General features: G+C 45.6%; 1 protein-coding gene across 2 annotated transcripts in view; it reads right to left on the bottom strand.

Annotated features, from left to right (window-relative positions):
• The window catches only part of LOC110469882 (BEN domain-containing protein 5), an 876,525-nt gene that overhangs the window by 5,936 nt on the left and 855,288 nt on the right, over positions 1 to 15,301 (bottom strand). For both annotated transcript variants that reach the window (XM_077785357.1, XM_021529103.3), the window contains exon 12: positions 5,851 to 5,947. In XM_077785357.1, the coding sequence (XP_077641483.1) occupies positions 5,851 to 5,947 (97 nt within the window). The remainder of the gene's footprint in view (positions 1 to 5,850; positions 5,948 to 15,301) is intronic.

Here is a 15,301-nt window from a genome sequence, read left to right as displayed (position 1 = left end):
AGTAGTGCTCCCATTGCTAATACAATTTGCAGACCTGGAAATCAAATTGAAGCTGTTCTATTTTGCTGCCCTCATTCCATTTCCTCCCTCCTCTGCAAATTGTAAGAGGTTTTGCTGACCTTTCATTCATTTGGTCTAGAACATTTTTTCTGTTTATTACACTCTGCTCCCTCTTAGCCACTGAAAATTGTGGGAGAAAAGACAACAAGACAATAATTTAAGTTTGGGACAAGTGACTGGAGATGGAAGCAGAGACTCTTGGGAATAAAGCAGGGAGGTGGCTTCACTCCCAGCTCTCATGTCAGTCATGGCCAGGTCAAAGAAAGCACAACCAGATGTAGGTGAAACCTCAAAAATCTTGAGCTTGAAAATGCAGAAAGGAGTTTTTCTGAAACACAGATAGAGGTGAACTCAGGAGAACATTCCAGACCCAGTGGGGCAGAAGGACCTGCACTCAGCACATGCCAGAGAGCAGCACAGCCCTGGGATGGCATCAGAGCCTGTCAGCCCACACCACCTCTGGGCACAGCTGTTTAGTGTTGAGTTGGGGCTCAAAATGAGCTGTCCTTTGGCCAGACTGTGCTCACACACAAAGCCTTTCCCCATCCCCAGCCAGCAGTGCCCATGGCCTCTGAGGATGGTGGGACAGTCCTGAGGGCATATCCAACCTGTTGGAGATGCAGCTGTGCTCTCATACATCATCATTAGAGCTGCAAAGTCAAGGAGCAAAAGGAGGAATTTCCAGAATAAAGGCTGTCAGAGCAATTTTAATTCAACCTCCTGGCAGATATGCCTTCTGATGGGGTCTTTAATTACCTCATCACAGTCTACTTTTTCTTCAACAAGGCTGCTGCTTTATTCAGGGCACGATGGACAGATGGCAATTAATGAAGGGCCAGTCAATATTTTGTTCTGTCCTTTTTTCATTCAGTGTGTGGCCCCAGGCATTATTTGCTACATGCCATCAAATCCCTGTTCCTAGAATTATTCATCTTCTCCTGGGCTTTTCTCTCATCAGCACAGCAATTGTGAGATACCCACATAGGAAGGAATTTCTTTTCCAGCACTTCTGTGAGCAGAGCACCTGGGTTTTACTTACAGGAAAATATGGGGCAGACATGAGCTGCAGAATGCTCCACCAGCAAGGCCCAGGTGTGTTGCCCTGATTATTACAAGTGTTAAGTTTTCTTTTATAGCTCTTTTGAAAGTTTTAAAGTTCTCATAAAACTTCTTTAGCCTTCTAACAATGTTTACATATTTAAAAGTCAGAGTTCCCACACAATTTCATGTATAAATAGAATAGTTTACATATTTATCTGTATATAGAAAGAAATAATTGATTGATCTGTAGACCGGTGTAGTTAGAGAAGTAGTAATTCCATCCTCCAATCCACAGTCACCTTTAGAATTCTATAAATACCAGATGTTTAAATAAAACTAAGTATTTTTCTCTTTTGAACTTACCAAGCTTCTGTGTACTCATTTTTTGTTCAATAATAACACAGGTGAGATTTCTCAGGATACCCACACTGTCCCTGTTCAAAGCCCATCTTCCCTAACCTCTGCCAGAGCTGTTTAAACACTCAGGACATCTAGAATTTGAAATTCAGTCTCTCCAGAATATGAGTAACACTAGATATGGTGGCTCTCAGAGTGAAAATGTCACGGTCTAAAGAGGGAAGATCTCCTCTGCTGATGCTGTGCTGGAGCAGGGCTCTGTCACAGCCAGGGAGCCAGAGTGAAAGAACAGAGAAATGCTGATATGGGCAAAGGGATGAGCTTCAGGCAGTGCAAGCTGACTGGCATTTGTGATTTTTTCATCAAAAGTTCTGCTTTTCACCTTAGTCATTTTCTGTAACAGTTGTACTCTGCTGTCTCTTAGTCTCTTACAAATTTTTCACCTTTTACCAATCTCCTTTCAGGGGAGGACATTCCACACTTTTAACCCAAGAAATCTTAACCTTTCCTCTGGCACAAGTGAGAGGTGAGAGGAGGACAGAGACCCTGTAAGAGGAAGAGCTCCCTGTGCCAGTGGCAGCATCAAAGGGAGCCCCACTCAAATGGTTTCCAGGGCATGCATGGGAGTGGAACTCTGGTCACTGAACAGCTTAGAAAAGGAACAAGAGGAGTGGAAGGGCATGGACCTTCACTGCTGTCCAACAGCCCCTTTCTGCACTGCTCTCTCCTGCTCTGTGCCCACTTAACCCACCCTTAGAGAGCTGCCTTGGTGTCCAGGACAGGCTCTCTGAGCCTCTCTGAAGCACAGCTGAAGTGGCAGTGCTCTCTTCAGGCAGCTTCTGCAGGCAGCACACAGCTCTCTCTTGCCCTGCTAGAAATTCATGGGCCTGCTGGCTTGTCACTCCAAAGAGCATCCAGCATTTTCAGCAAGGCTTTTAATTCATTAGCTCACAGAGGAAAATATTCTAACCTTCTTGCCCTCCTCAGCTGAGTCATTGATGCTTTCCTCCCCTGCTGCAGACACATCACCTTCAGGAAAATAATTACTTAGCATGCAGATAACAGCAGACTTTGTGAACTGGTGTTTGTTTGGGATCACAGGGTCTCCCTGCCACAAGGACTGCAGGACACACTGGGGTTACTGCTTCCAACCTGACCTTCCTTTACAGGCTGTGGGAAACTCCATGGTCTCTGGGCTCACTCCCAGGGGAACTGGGGGGATGCTGGAGTAAGCTCAGCCAGAGGGAAGGGGCTGAAGGGTTCTGGGAGGAGCTGGATGAGTTGTGCTGGGCTCCATCACTGGAAGAGGGCACCCAGAAAAGCTGTGGATTCCCCATCCCTAGAAATGTTCAAGGCCAAGTTGGATTGGGCTTGGAGTAACCTGGTCTAGTGGGAGGTCCACCATCTAAGGGATGGAACTGGATGATTAAAGTCCCTTCCAACCCAGATCAATCTGTGATTCTGTGATATGTGGATCTACAGATTGCATTTGGGCTCCTGTAGGCAAGAACAAGTGGAATTTAACCCCAGGTCCAGCCAACCAGTTGCATTCACTTACAGGCACATAATGACACAAAATTATAAAATAATAACACAGATACAGTTATTTCTTGTGGCCCTTGAAATAAGCTGCATTTTTTTGTGGCCCCAGCTCCAGCCTCAATCTTGTTCTGTAACCAGAGCTGTGGCATCAGTTGTTGACTCTTACTCAGGTGATCCTGATTCCATTCCCACTGAGCTGCCCGCATTGCCTCTGCTGTAGGATGGCTGTTCTCTGACAGCCTGACTGCATGGACAAAGCTCTTGTAAAGGTGCCTGAATTTGGGTACCAGTCCTGTGTCTGACCCTCAGGTCCACCTCTCCCTTTATGTGCCTCTATTTCCTTCTCCAAACCACGGTGATTCCAACACAAACATTTCCTTCCTCATGGTCAGAGCGCTCTGGAAGTGTTGCAGGTTGTTGCTATTTCCAGGCCTGTCATTCTAACACATTTTGGCTGCACTAATTTCCTCAAACAGAAATTGTTCTGCCTGTCCTAGTCTGGGACAAAGCAGGCAATTAGCTGTCCCTTACACGTTTATTAACTCTGCAGCTTTCTTTCAATGGCTTTGTGAAATCCAGTAATGTTTAAATATATTTTCATAAACTGTGGGCACAACATGTCCTGTTTCCACTAATAACCGTGCCATATAATTAGTCCTGATTACACAGATATTTAGTATCATTTTACATATTCCAGTCCTTTCCTAGTGGCACTGCCTAGCCAAGGCATATTTAAAGCTACAGCCATCTCCCTTCTGTTTCCCAGCAGTTTGCAACAGTTCCTTTTAGAGAGGATTGCAGATAACACAGAAGCTTCAAAGAACAATTTCATTTTACGGGTGTACATTTTAGGTATATATATATATATATATATATATAAAGGCTCTGATCAAATGCCAGGTGACAAGGCCCAGGATACAAATAGAAGGCATTAGGCATTTATCATTTATCTACTTACAGGGAAAATCTTGTATTTGAAATCCATCAAGAAATTAACAACATGAATCTTTAAAAATCTATTCCTTAAACATCTGTTGGCTTAAGGCTGAACATTGACCGTATTTAGGATTTTACTGTGAGGTAGCACCCCCCAAACAAAGGATCCCTCACTGCATTAGGCTCTGGTGGGGGGACAAGAAGAATTTGCTCTGTGCAACCTGATTAGAGATGTGTATCTTTCCCTGCTGGCGTGGCTGTCTCTATAGAGATGGACATGGATATTTGATGAGATTAAAATGCTTCAGTTACCACTGTCAGTGGTTCTTTAATTTAAAATGAAGAAAGCAAACAACCATTCCTTTTGATGAGGTAACTGGATGATGCTATGGAAAAGCACTTTGCTGTCAGGTGGTAATTAGGTTCAGTAATAGTTGTGGGTTTTTAGCCTTGGAGGCTGTGGCCCCTGGGAGTCTGAGAGAAATGATACATTCAATTTCCGGAGGAGAGGAAGCTGCTGGATGCTGTTCTCTGCTAACCCTGCAGGTCTCTGCAGATAAGAGCATTCAGAACTGCAGTGCTGACAATCCTCCTTGAGCCAGCCTAAACTGTGGTGTCAAGATCACAAGCAGAAAAGGGAGATGGGCTCAAAGCAAGCCCAACACAGGCAGCCTGGCTCTGACCACATATGTAAGGAACTGCCAGAATGGCTGCAATGAGAGGATTTTTAAAGGCTGCAGAAGGAACTCCAGCAATTGCAGTCTGGGCTGGGCTGATATTTGTAACATCCATCTTACACATCACTAGAAAATCTTCACTAGGAAAGTGTTCCTTCGCAAACAAGGAACATTCCCACAGCTACTCTTTTAAGGGAGGAAAAAAGCAGGAAAATCTCAAGGCTCAGCTGCCTCCCTTGCCAATTTGGAATTGCCTTTTCCATTGCAAAGTATAAACTATATATATTGGTTATACTGTTAAGAGTTGAAACCCAAATGAAACATTCCAATTGGTCTGAATTCATTTAATTGAAGTTTTTCAGCTTGGAGGCATTATTGCTGTTTTCTCAAAACACAGGCAAATACTGAATATGACATTTTCCATGAAACAGGTGCTCAGGTTCCTGCTGTGCTCCCCTCTTCATGTTATTACACAGCTCTTCCAGCTCAAGGAATGCTGGTTCTCCATAAACAGCCCAGTGGTATCTCCCCTGCTCCTTACACAAGCTAAGGGACACTGAGAGGATGCACTTGGACACACCAGAGAAGGAGCAGCAGTGCTGCAGGGAGCCAAGCTTGGGCATTTCATGCCTTTGTGCCTTGCTCACCAGTGCCTGACTTCACATCCCACTCCCTGGGACTAACTTTCCACTTCTAGGACTAACACCCACTGAGCTGCTTGTGAAACTGGAGTAAGGGCTCAGAGTAAGAGGGAATCCCTGGGCAAAGTGTCCAGCTGGGCTGGCAGAAGGAACCTGCCACTGGCTGCCAGCACTGCAGCACCTCCAAGGGGGTGGAGAACGCTGCCTCAGCACTGGCTTTCCAGTAACTTCCTGAAGCACTGACAAAGTTTTCACTTCCAGAATTAAAACTTTGCCAAATAAAAGCGGGTCTGATTCACACTCAGGAGATAAATGAAGGGTAAGTCCATTAAAGATACTGGTGTGAGATTGGTGTACAGCAGACAGAATTCAGCAAAGATACCGATATCTCCAAAATCCTCTGAATATTTTTTCAGACATAAACCAGGTATCTTTCCTGATCATAAATGCTTTATTTCCAAATGGGATTTCAATAAAATAAGCACAGTTAGACTAGCACTTGTTATAAAGCCATAATGCAGCAGCACTAAAGTTTAGTCATGAAAGGTATAAAAAAGCAGCCCAACTAAAGCAAGAGAAATTGCTTTCTGACCTACCGAATTTTAGGAGTAGGTGCTAGTGGTCCCTCCACCAAGGAGTTCAGCCTGTAGTAATCCAAGAACGTCCTGGCCACATTTCTTCCAAACTTCATATCTGTGAGTTTTTAATTAAGGAACATTTTATTAATCATTAAAAGTAATAATAATAATAATAATAAAGAGCAGAGTCTAAAGGTAAGTCATTGCTATTTAATGCAAGAGCAAGTTTTACATCAACCATCCCACAGAGCTCAGGCTTCAGGCAAAAATTACTTACGCAGGCAGATAAGGTGGGGGTCATCTTGTTTGCTTCTTGTTTCCACAGGCAGATGCTGCAGAAAGACACAGGAGGAAACAATCCCCCTTTCTCCCCATGCCTGGCTGCAGATCCCTGTGGTTCTCATGAAATAATACACTAGACAAAAGGGGCCCTCCAATTTCCACATTCAGGGAGAATAATTACCTTTAAATGCTTGGATGCAGGCAGTATTTCTGTATCCAGGATACAAGGTCAGCTGTACCATGGTGTGAACCTGCCATGGACCAGTGTACTGAAGGCTGGCATTAATGCTGAAGCCCTCCACACCTTTAGCTCTGACCCCCAGAGTGTCGTGGGAGAATTCACTGTTCTTTCCCTGTGTTGTATTCAGGACCTGAAATGGTGATTTTAGCACTGACCTGGAAGGACAGTAGGTTACTTTAACAAGTTCAGCAGTAATTCTGATGTGTCTTCTCACTAGTTATGATTTCTCCTTCAGCTGACCCCTAAACCCAGCATTAGGCACATCACAGCTGCCCTGGAGACCCCAGGGGCACAGGAGCCAGACCTTCCTGAAGACTCAGCTGCTTACAAAGAAGCTGAATAACCTGTGGATTTTATCCACAGACAACACATCCATGGAGTCAATCTGCTGCTCATGTGAAAAGTCAGCATTAAATCTGCCTGTTACAGAGCACAGCTCCTCACCATCCACAGAGTGATGTCCAGCTGGGAGATATCCACTGGAGTCCATTATCCACAGCTGTGTTGTGGGGGCTGAAGGCTCCTTTATTTGCCTATTTTGAACTGATGCCTACCCAGGCTGCAATAACCACAGGGTGCTCCAGGGCACTGCCCCAGAGTCAGGGCTGCTGCAGCAGTTGAGGTGGGTACAGAACGGAGTCTGAAGGGATCTCTGCATCCAACACCCAGCAGTCAAGGAAGATAAACCATTGCTGGGTTGTTTTGTGTGCATGTATGCATGCTCTGCTGTATCAGTAGTTATCTGCTGATGTTTCCATTAGAGGAAAATTCCAGAAGTGCAGCATCCCAGGGGCTTCCAGCAGTGCCACTGAAGACTCTGGCTTCTAAATGAAGCTTTTATTACCCGCCCACTTACATTAGGCACATCAAAACAAGTGAGCATGAGACATCAGGTTCACGCAGCACTGTGAGATCTCTTTATCGTTTATTTATTTATTTATAAGGAAGGTCAAACTGATGTGACAGCCTTTACTTCTGCAAAAATCCAGCCACCAGCTCTGCTAGTGCTGCAGTCAGATCTGAGGATGACTCCTGACACTGCTTTGCTCTCCAACAATCTTGTCCTGCTTTTCCAGCTCCCACTGCTGTGTCTGGGGATGGTTCCATGGATCTGTCCCTCCTGAGGGTCTATCCTGACACACTCGTGATCCTAAAAGCACGTGTGCTGCAGGCACCTCTGTTCTCCTGGCCAGCAGCAGGGCAGAGCCATAGCAGCTGGTGCTCGCAGCTGTTGTCTGCATGGACAGAGAGAGGCAGCTCTGTGGATCAGCCCAGGCTGTGTGGACCAGCTGTTCCCCAGCTGTGGCAGTGCCCAGCGAGCTCCCCTTGCAGCCTTCCAGCACTGTTGCACAGCCTTGCATGCAGGGAGGCTCAGAAAGTTAGAGACAGCCTAAACTTTAGCAATTTGAGGGAGGGCAGTGCTGCTCTGAAAGTGTTTTGTGATTGTTTCTGGAATTTGGGGATGGCTGGGGGTAGTTTGGTTGCTGCGGATGTGGACTCAAAGCGGTGGCGAAGGTTACGAGTTCAGAGTAGTCTGAGGAAGCGAGGAAGAAGGGGAGAGGGCTGTCAGACACTTAAGGGATTGAGAAGACTAACATGGCTTGATCTTGTAGTTTCTTTCATTTACTCGTCACTTTAAAGACATAAAGTGGTAATTGGACTCAGTAAAGTCTCTAGGACATTTTGTCAGTGGCAATCTCAGAAAGCTCCTCTGCCAGAAGTGGCCCTGCTGCCCTTTTCTTTGTCTCTCTGCATTGCTTTTGTTTGCACGGTGGGAAGAACCTGACCTGCTGTCCTGGGAGAGGAAACCCATGGCTGGCAGTGGGGACAGCCCAGGAATTGGCTCCACAAGCTCCTGTCTTACCACCCTGCCTTAACCCCGACCTGCAGGAATCCAGTTCCACTGCTGAGCTCAGGTCTTAGGAACAGCTTTCTGAAGCTAAGGACAGCTAGCCACTGGAATAACCAGCCTTAGCACATTGGGAAATCTTCAGACTAGAGGTCTTCAAGAGCAGGCTAAGCCCACGGCAGACATGAATGGCTTAGGCATAACTGGTGCTGCATGAAATTTGGGTAAGGAAACATAAAAGGGCCTCTCAGGCCACTTCACCCCATTTTCTTACAGTTCTGAACATATTTCACAACCCACATAGAGACCTGTTTGCTAAGATTGCTAAGAAAGGTAAGGGCCTTTTGCAGAGCATGGACACAGATGGAGAGCATGAAGAAACTGGAAATGCAGTGCCACATGCATCAACTGAAAAGTCACAAAATGGGAATAACTTGCAGTCAGCAACGATGAAGAGACTCAAACCAGCATGGGATAAAAAATGTGCATGTTCTAGTCTCTCAAGCCATCCTGCCCCTCTGCTCTGCCTGTCACTTCTGCAAGGGATGAGTGGTTTCTGTCATGGAAATCAGGCACCTGATACATAAAACCAGGGGCAGGGCGTCGCTGTCTCCCTGTGACTGTCCAGCCTGGGCAAGAGCTGGCGTGACTCCCGCAGCAAGCACCAGCAGCACGTGTGTGCAGAGCCGGTAGAGGAAAACAAATTAAAGCAATAACATTTGCATTTATCTCTGGTGCACGGAAGGCTCAAACTCCACTTTGGCTTATAGTGTATCCTGAGCACGTAAACAACAGCTACTGCAACCCAAACCCACTTCTACTGGGTGGTTTGGTCAGTTGGTTGGTTTTTAACCAGCTTCCTTGCTGCAATCACACGTGCTGTGTGCCCACAGGCACTCCTTTCCTAGCCTGAATTGCACTTGACAGAAGGCCATTTCCCAGCTATTCCCATCATGGGAGCTCAGCTCTTTGACAAGGCAGTCAAAATGTATTTGGGAGAGTCATGTTGGAAACAGCTGGGTGTGTCCTCACTGTCCTCACCTTCACTAGCATCTGCACCTCCCTCTCATCTCTCTTCCTCCTCCACAGACTCATTCCTCCATGCTCCATATTTCTACTTGGAAGTGGAAACCAGTGTCCCTCCTGCAAACACCCTTCTCACAGCATTCACTCTGTGCATGGCATCAGCAGATTTGGGGAGATTTCAGGACAGTCTGTTTATGCACAGCTCTGCCAAATTTCACAGATGTTCGGAGGTTCAAGAATCGTGCTGTGCTCTCTGCAAAATCCTGCACATTTATGATCCCTACCATGCCCCACAGCCCAAAGCTTCCAGCCCTGGTAAGAAAGGAGGACAGAGGAGTGGGGACTCACCAGCCATTACTAGTTTTCAGCTGACACGATTCATTGAGCCTATTGTGAACAGTCTGCTTAAGCTCCAGCCTCTGGAAGCGCAGAGAGAGCATTGCTCTGTCTGTGCATGGAGGCAATAAAAATCTCAATTTGGAAACCAGTTAGCAGTACAAGTCATTAGGGGAGGTACTAAATGTTGCTGCTTTAATAGCTCACTGATCCTTTAATAATGTCACTGCTGCAGAGCATGGTGGCACCATTCGCTCGCTTTTGTTTTGCTTTTTGAAATTCAGGGTCATTCCACTTTCAAGTGAGTGGATTATCTCTCTTTCCTCCTTCTGCCAGACACTGCAAACTGCTTTAAATAATTAGAAAAAAGGATGGCTCCTTCAAATTCACCATCTCATTTTCATAAGGTCCAGTGTCATTGCTTTGGAACAGGAAGAGAAACTGTGATGGTGGTAAGGATTTGACAAGGGCAAAACAGTTAGCAGCCCCCACTCATCTTTGATAAGTCCTGTGGGGTCTCTGCCAAGCAGATTGGATCTCTGGTTTTATGTCTCATCTAGAGGACGGCACCTCCATCAATTTGAAACACTGCACTGGGTTATTAGCTTATGGAATTCATCCAAGTTTAATCCTAAGTAGGATTTGAAATGTGACCATTCAGTCCAGAGGCACCACTGACCAGACCCACGCAAGTCTTTTGTTTCAGACAAACAGCTTTAAGTTATGCTAAAGACAGAGAGGAAGAAAAAAAATGGAAAGGGAGAAAGAGGGTAAAGAAAATGAGAACAAAGAGAAAAATGAATCTTTTTAAAAGCTCAAATTAAAAACCAGAAGAAGCTCTTTGATACAACTGAATTTTACAGCAAATCTCAGTCCACCACAACAACGATCCTGTTATTTATGAAAAGAGGGTTATTTTGTTTGGGAGAGTCCCAGATGACTGTGGTCAGTGAGCATACTGTCAGCTTCATACAATCTCAAGAGAAATATGGATGAGGTTTTCTCATCTGTTTATAACAGCTTCCATCAATGGATCAAACCCCTTCCTGACTCGAACAAGATCTCTAATGGAAAATGTCATTACAGGGCTTTAAACCACCATGTTATATCATGCCAAGGCTGATCAGAGCTAGTCCTCTATTTTAGCAGAGCTGTTTTCACCAGATACTATCCTATTTTGTTTCACAGTGCTGACACTGCTCTCTGATAAACAGATGCTGCCCCAGTCTCATCTCATGGGGGCCCACTCCAAGCAAAGTGTGACTGGGGCAAAATAGAGACTTGGTGGTGAAGGAGGGTGGGGAGAGGGGCTGTTCCAAGGCTTTTCATGAGCATTTAACATGGTGCAATCTGGGTGCTGATGATGCATCCTTCCCTGGGACTCACTCCAGGGAAAAAATGTCCCCAGTGCCTAGCACGGCTGGTTACATATTTCAAAATCTTCATCAAAGGAGGAAGCTTCTAAAATGGGAGTGTGGGGAGGAGAATGAGCTTTCCACAGCTCCAGTGTAAGAACCAGGCTCATGTGGGAATTACTGGGGGCACCCTCTCATGGTGCTCGGCAGGTCAAACTCGAAATGCAGCCAGACCATCCAGCCTTAAAATCTATAAAAACCCTGAACTGCCAACCTGGAAATAGTGAAGGGACTTTCCCCAAGGACAGCATTTTCATTCCCAACAGCCCCAGCTCCTGATCCTAGATGGAGCTTCTGGAAGCAAAAGGTAACAGCAATGACGAGCCTTCATTTTTATTCTTCTTGTGCGTTATCAAGGAAGGAACCAGGCGGAAAGATCCCTGCCCGACTATTTCAGGCTTTCAGGCCCTTTTCCTGAAATGCTTGATTGTGGTGGAAGAAATTACGAAGATGGGAGTTGTGTGCTCTTCTCCCTGAGTAATCAGAGGCCTGTAATTTTCTCTCCTGCTCTGAAAGAGGGGATTGGAGAACAGGTATCTTGGAGAGATATCTGCCGGAGGGACTGTGCTCAAGGACCACGCTGTGTTTCCCATGAACTCATTTCAATATCAGCCATGGCTTTTATCCTCCTGAACTGAACTGAGACAGGCAGATCCCACCTAACACCTGGGCATGAGGAACAGACATGGTGGAGGTGCTGCACAGGAGCCAGTGGCTGGACAGAACCAAGGGCTCCTGGCCCTGCTGGGTGCTGCATCAAGGGGCAGCAGAGGCTGGAGGGGAGCAGAGTGTGGGGGAGCACCAGTGTGCCCCAACTCTGCAGCTTGTGAGATGGGCACCTGTGAAGGAGATGCCCAACTGAACCCATTCTGCTGCTGATGGAAACCTGCCTGTGACACGGAGCTGCAGAGTGGCTGCACACGAGTGGCCATGAGAAGGGAGCACCTGACTCAGCAAAGATTTGAGACACACAGACAGGTATAAGAAATCCAGGATGTCCAAAAAAGCACAGAAACAGTGAGGGCTGAGATGTCTCAGACACCACCAAAGTTACACTGGGAACACCACAGGGCCACAGCCCATTTCACTTGTGAATCCACGTGCATTTCCCAGACCTGTGAGTATGATTCCACAGGGACTCTGGCTGCTGCTCCCTTGTCCTCACACCATCTTCACATTTCTCCATGCAGGTGACATTTTGTCCCTCTACACCAGCGGGAGATGGAAGTGGGCCCTCCTGTAAGTGTTAATCTGGCCTAAACTATAAAATGACCAAAGAAAATAGTTTATTCAATATCTTGGTATTGCTGACTCCTGATGAGGTTTTCTGAGGGAGAGAGGTCAGAGCCAAGCTCACAGCTGAAAAAGAAAAAACCCTGAAAGAATTAATTTCAGCATCAGTAAATTTTAATTCATTAAAATATTGCATCAGCATCGCTTCATAAATTGGTATACTGTTAAAATTATGCATTTAAAACCTGATTGTAACAGCTTCTATCAAACTGTCCCAAAATTAATTTGGGCCTGAATTTACTGATCTCACATTAATGTCTGCTGGATCTTTAATAAGAGTAGCAGGAAAACATAGGATTTTGTGATTTTAACATTTCTGATCTTTGCTATTGTTTAATTCTGGTTACTTGCCAGCTCTGGGAAGGAACCCTTGTGGATTAGCTGACCTCAGCTCTTTACACAGTCAATGAAAATTACAGAGCTGATTCTCTCTGATGTACTGAGAATGGATGAGGACAGGGGAAGAAATTTCCAAGTGAAAATCCAACCTTCTTCTATTGCTGATGAATGTTCTCAAATGCACAGGGGAAAACAGCATGAAAAGCAAAGCCTTAACAGTTGTTTTCAGCTTGGATGGAAATGCAAGAACAATACAATACTCTCCAATTGTAATTAACCCCCCCGCAAAATACACTGGAAAGTCATAAGCTGAACTCTTTGGGGATCCTCTCAGTCCTTCACATCTCAACTCAGAAACATGACAATCCCTGTTGTTCCAGGTCTGGAAGTTCCCATTAGACATTCCACCCACCACTTTGGGCATAACATTTACTGCCACCCAAACAAAATCAGTTTCAAGATAAATGGTACGAAGAGTGTTTCGACACACCAAAGTGTGGATAAACCATTTCTCATCTCTAAATTGCTGGAAGCTCATGAGTTGTATAAATCACAACCAGGCATCAGTAATCTTTTGTGTGCTGCATTTTCCCTCTTCAGCTGCAGCTTCCACTGTCAGACAGGGCATAGTCAATAGCTTTGACAAGAGCAATCCTACAAAGAAGAAATTAATAAATGAGATTGAGTAGGAAATACGAGGAACTAAGAAACATGAGCGTTCCATTGTGATGAAAGCCTGCATGTAGCTGGGTTTAAAGTTTTTGAGTAAAGATAAAGAGAACTGAAGAATGCTGGTAGTGATTGCAGGATTCACTGGGATTTTAGGAAATCTACCTTCCCCGCCTGGGATGCCACAGGTTCTGCAGTGTCCAAGTGGAACTGTTTGCACTTGGGAGCACTGGCATCTGCTCTAAAGTGTCTGGGCAGATGTAGATGACCTCCTGAAACCTACCTGAGGTCACCCAGCTGAAAAAGGACTCAGTCCAGTGGCTGTTGGATGGTCTAAGTCAAGGTGCTTGCTCAGAGACCCATTGGATTTATCCTGCTTTTAGTCAGTGTTTGTTAAGTGCAAACAAGGCACCACCTGCATTGGTAGTGGGCTAAATGCAGGGAAGGGACCACTTGTCCTCAGGAATTGGCTTAGCTCCTCTCTCAATCCGTCCTGCAAGGAGAAAGGACCATGGTCTCAGAGGCTGTACCTTTAAAAACACTTTCAGTCTCCAAGTAATAGTCATGCTTCAGTGTGTTCAGCATTTCAGCTGAGCTCAGTACAAAGTGCAGTGATTTAAAGCTGGGAGATCAGGCGGGATTCAGCAAATTCAGAATTATTTATTTCTTTAGAGCAGAAAGTCTGGCTACAGATTATTTACTGCAAATGGGTCTGTTTAGGGGAGGGGAGAAAGGCAAGAGGGTAGAGAAGGGGCGAGTTGATTGATTGAAATTTTTTCAATTAAAACAAGCAGTTTTTAAAAAAGATTTAATGTTTTATTGAAAACTGTGAAATAATTCAAGAGTCTGGAGCTCTGCTAAGTGCAGATCATAGAGGTGAGGATGAGGGGGAGAAGAAATTAAAATTTTATTCTGTGGAAGAAGGGAAGGAAGAAAAAAAAAGGGGGTGGGGGGAGAAAAAATATCATTATCTTTGTTTCTTTGTCTACGTTAATGTATTACTCTCCCTCAGTTATCTCCAGTACCTGCAAGTATTGATTCAGAATAAGGCACTGCTGGGCAGGCTGCAGGCAGCCCAGAGCTCTGCTGGGAGTGGCACAAAACAGATCCAGGGACTGGCTGTGCACTGGGAACTATCCTGGCCAAAGCAGAGCCAGGGCTCCTGCCCCCTGTGCAAGGACCTGGCTGGGCTGGGGGGACAGAGAGGCTCCAGAGCAAGGGGTGGGCAATGCTGAAGGGCTTTTGGGGTTGTGGTGGAAGGAAGGGGCATCAGGCCATGAATGCCAAGACCTCATTTCTGCCTTCACTGCTCCCTCAGACTGAAGGGCCCATCCCACACTTAGGTTATCTGCACTGCAGAGCTCTCCTGCATCAGTTGGACACCCCTCTCCATAGGTGGTCACTCCAGAGAGGTGGTGCTGGAAGGTAAGAAGAGCATTAGAGCTGGTAGTTCTCTACTACTGGTAGGTAGAGAAACTAATGACATTTTTGTCGTTGTAGGGAAGTAGTAAAATATTACTATAATCTCCACCACTGCTAAATTAATTGCCTCTTTGCTAATATAATTCCCATTCCCAGATAAATTTAGCTTTTTCTAAACCCTTTGATTTTTCCTTTGTGTTTTACATTCAAGCTGGAATGGAGTGATAAGGCACTATGCATATATATATATATATGTATATATTTAATCTACACACACACAAATACAGTTATATATAGTCCCTGCCACAAATAAGACTCCTCTGACTGCTGTCATGAAACCCTTGCTAAAACAGCTTCTCACTCAAGCTGGGTTGTTTTCCAACACAGATCCCCTGGGGAAGGGCTGCTGGCAGCAGCAGGGCTGTGTCCACAGAAGGATGCTGGAAAGGTCTGCAGCTCACCCCTTCTCATCTGTCTGACTCTTCCTCATGTTTCTCTGATGGGAATAAGCCATTGCCAAACTTCAGATCCACCATCTCCTGTCATTGTCACAACAACCAGCTTTCCTGGTACAGCTGGCAGGGTCTTGCTGTACAG

This window comes from Lonchura striata, chromosome 9 (genome assembly GCF_046129695.1).
Source record: "Lonchura striata isolate bLonStr1 chromosome 9, bLonStr1.mat, whole genome shotgun sequence".
NCBI classification, from domain to species: Eukaryota; Metazoa; Chordata; class Aves; order Passeriformes; family Estrildidae; genus Lonchura; species Lonchura striata.
The sequence above is the reverse complement of the archived record's forward strand: the minus strand, read 5'-3'. Positions and strand labels throughout refer to the sequence as shown.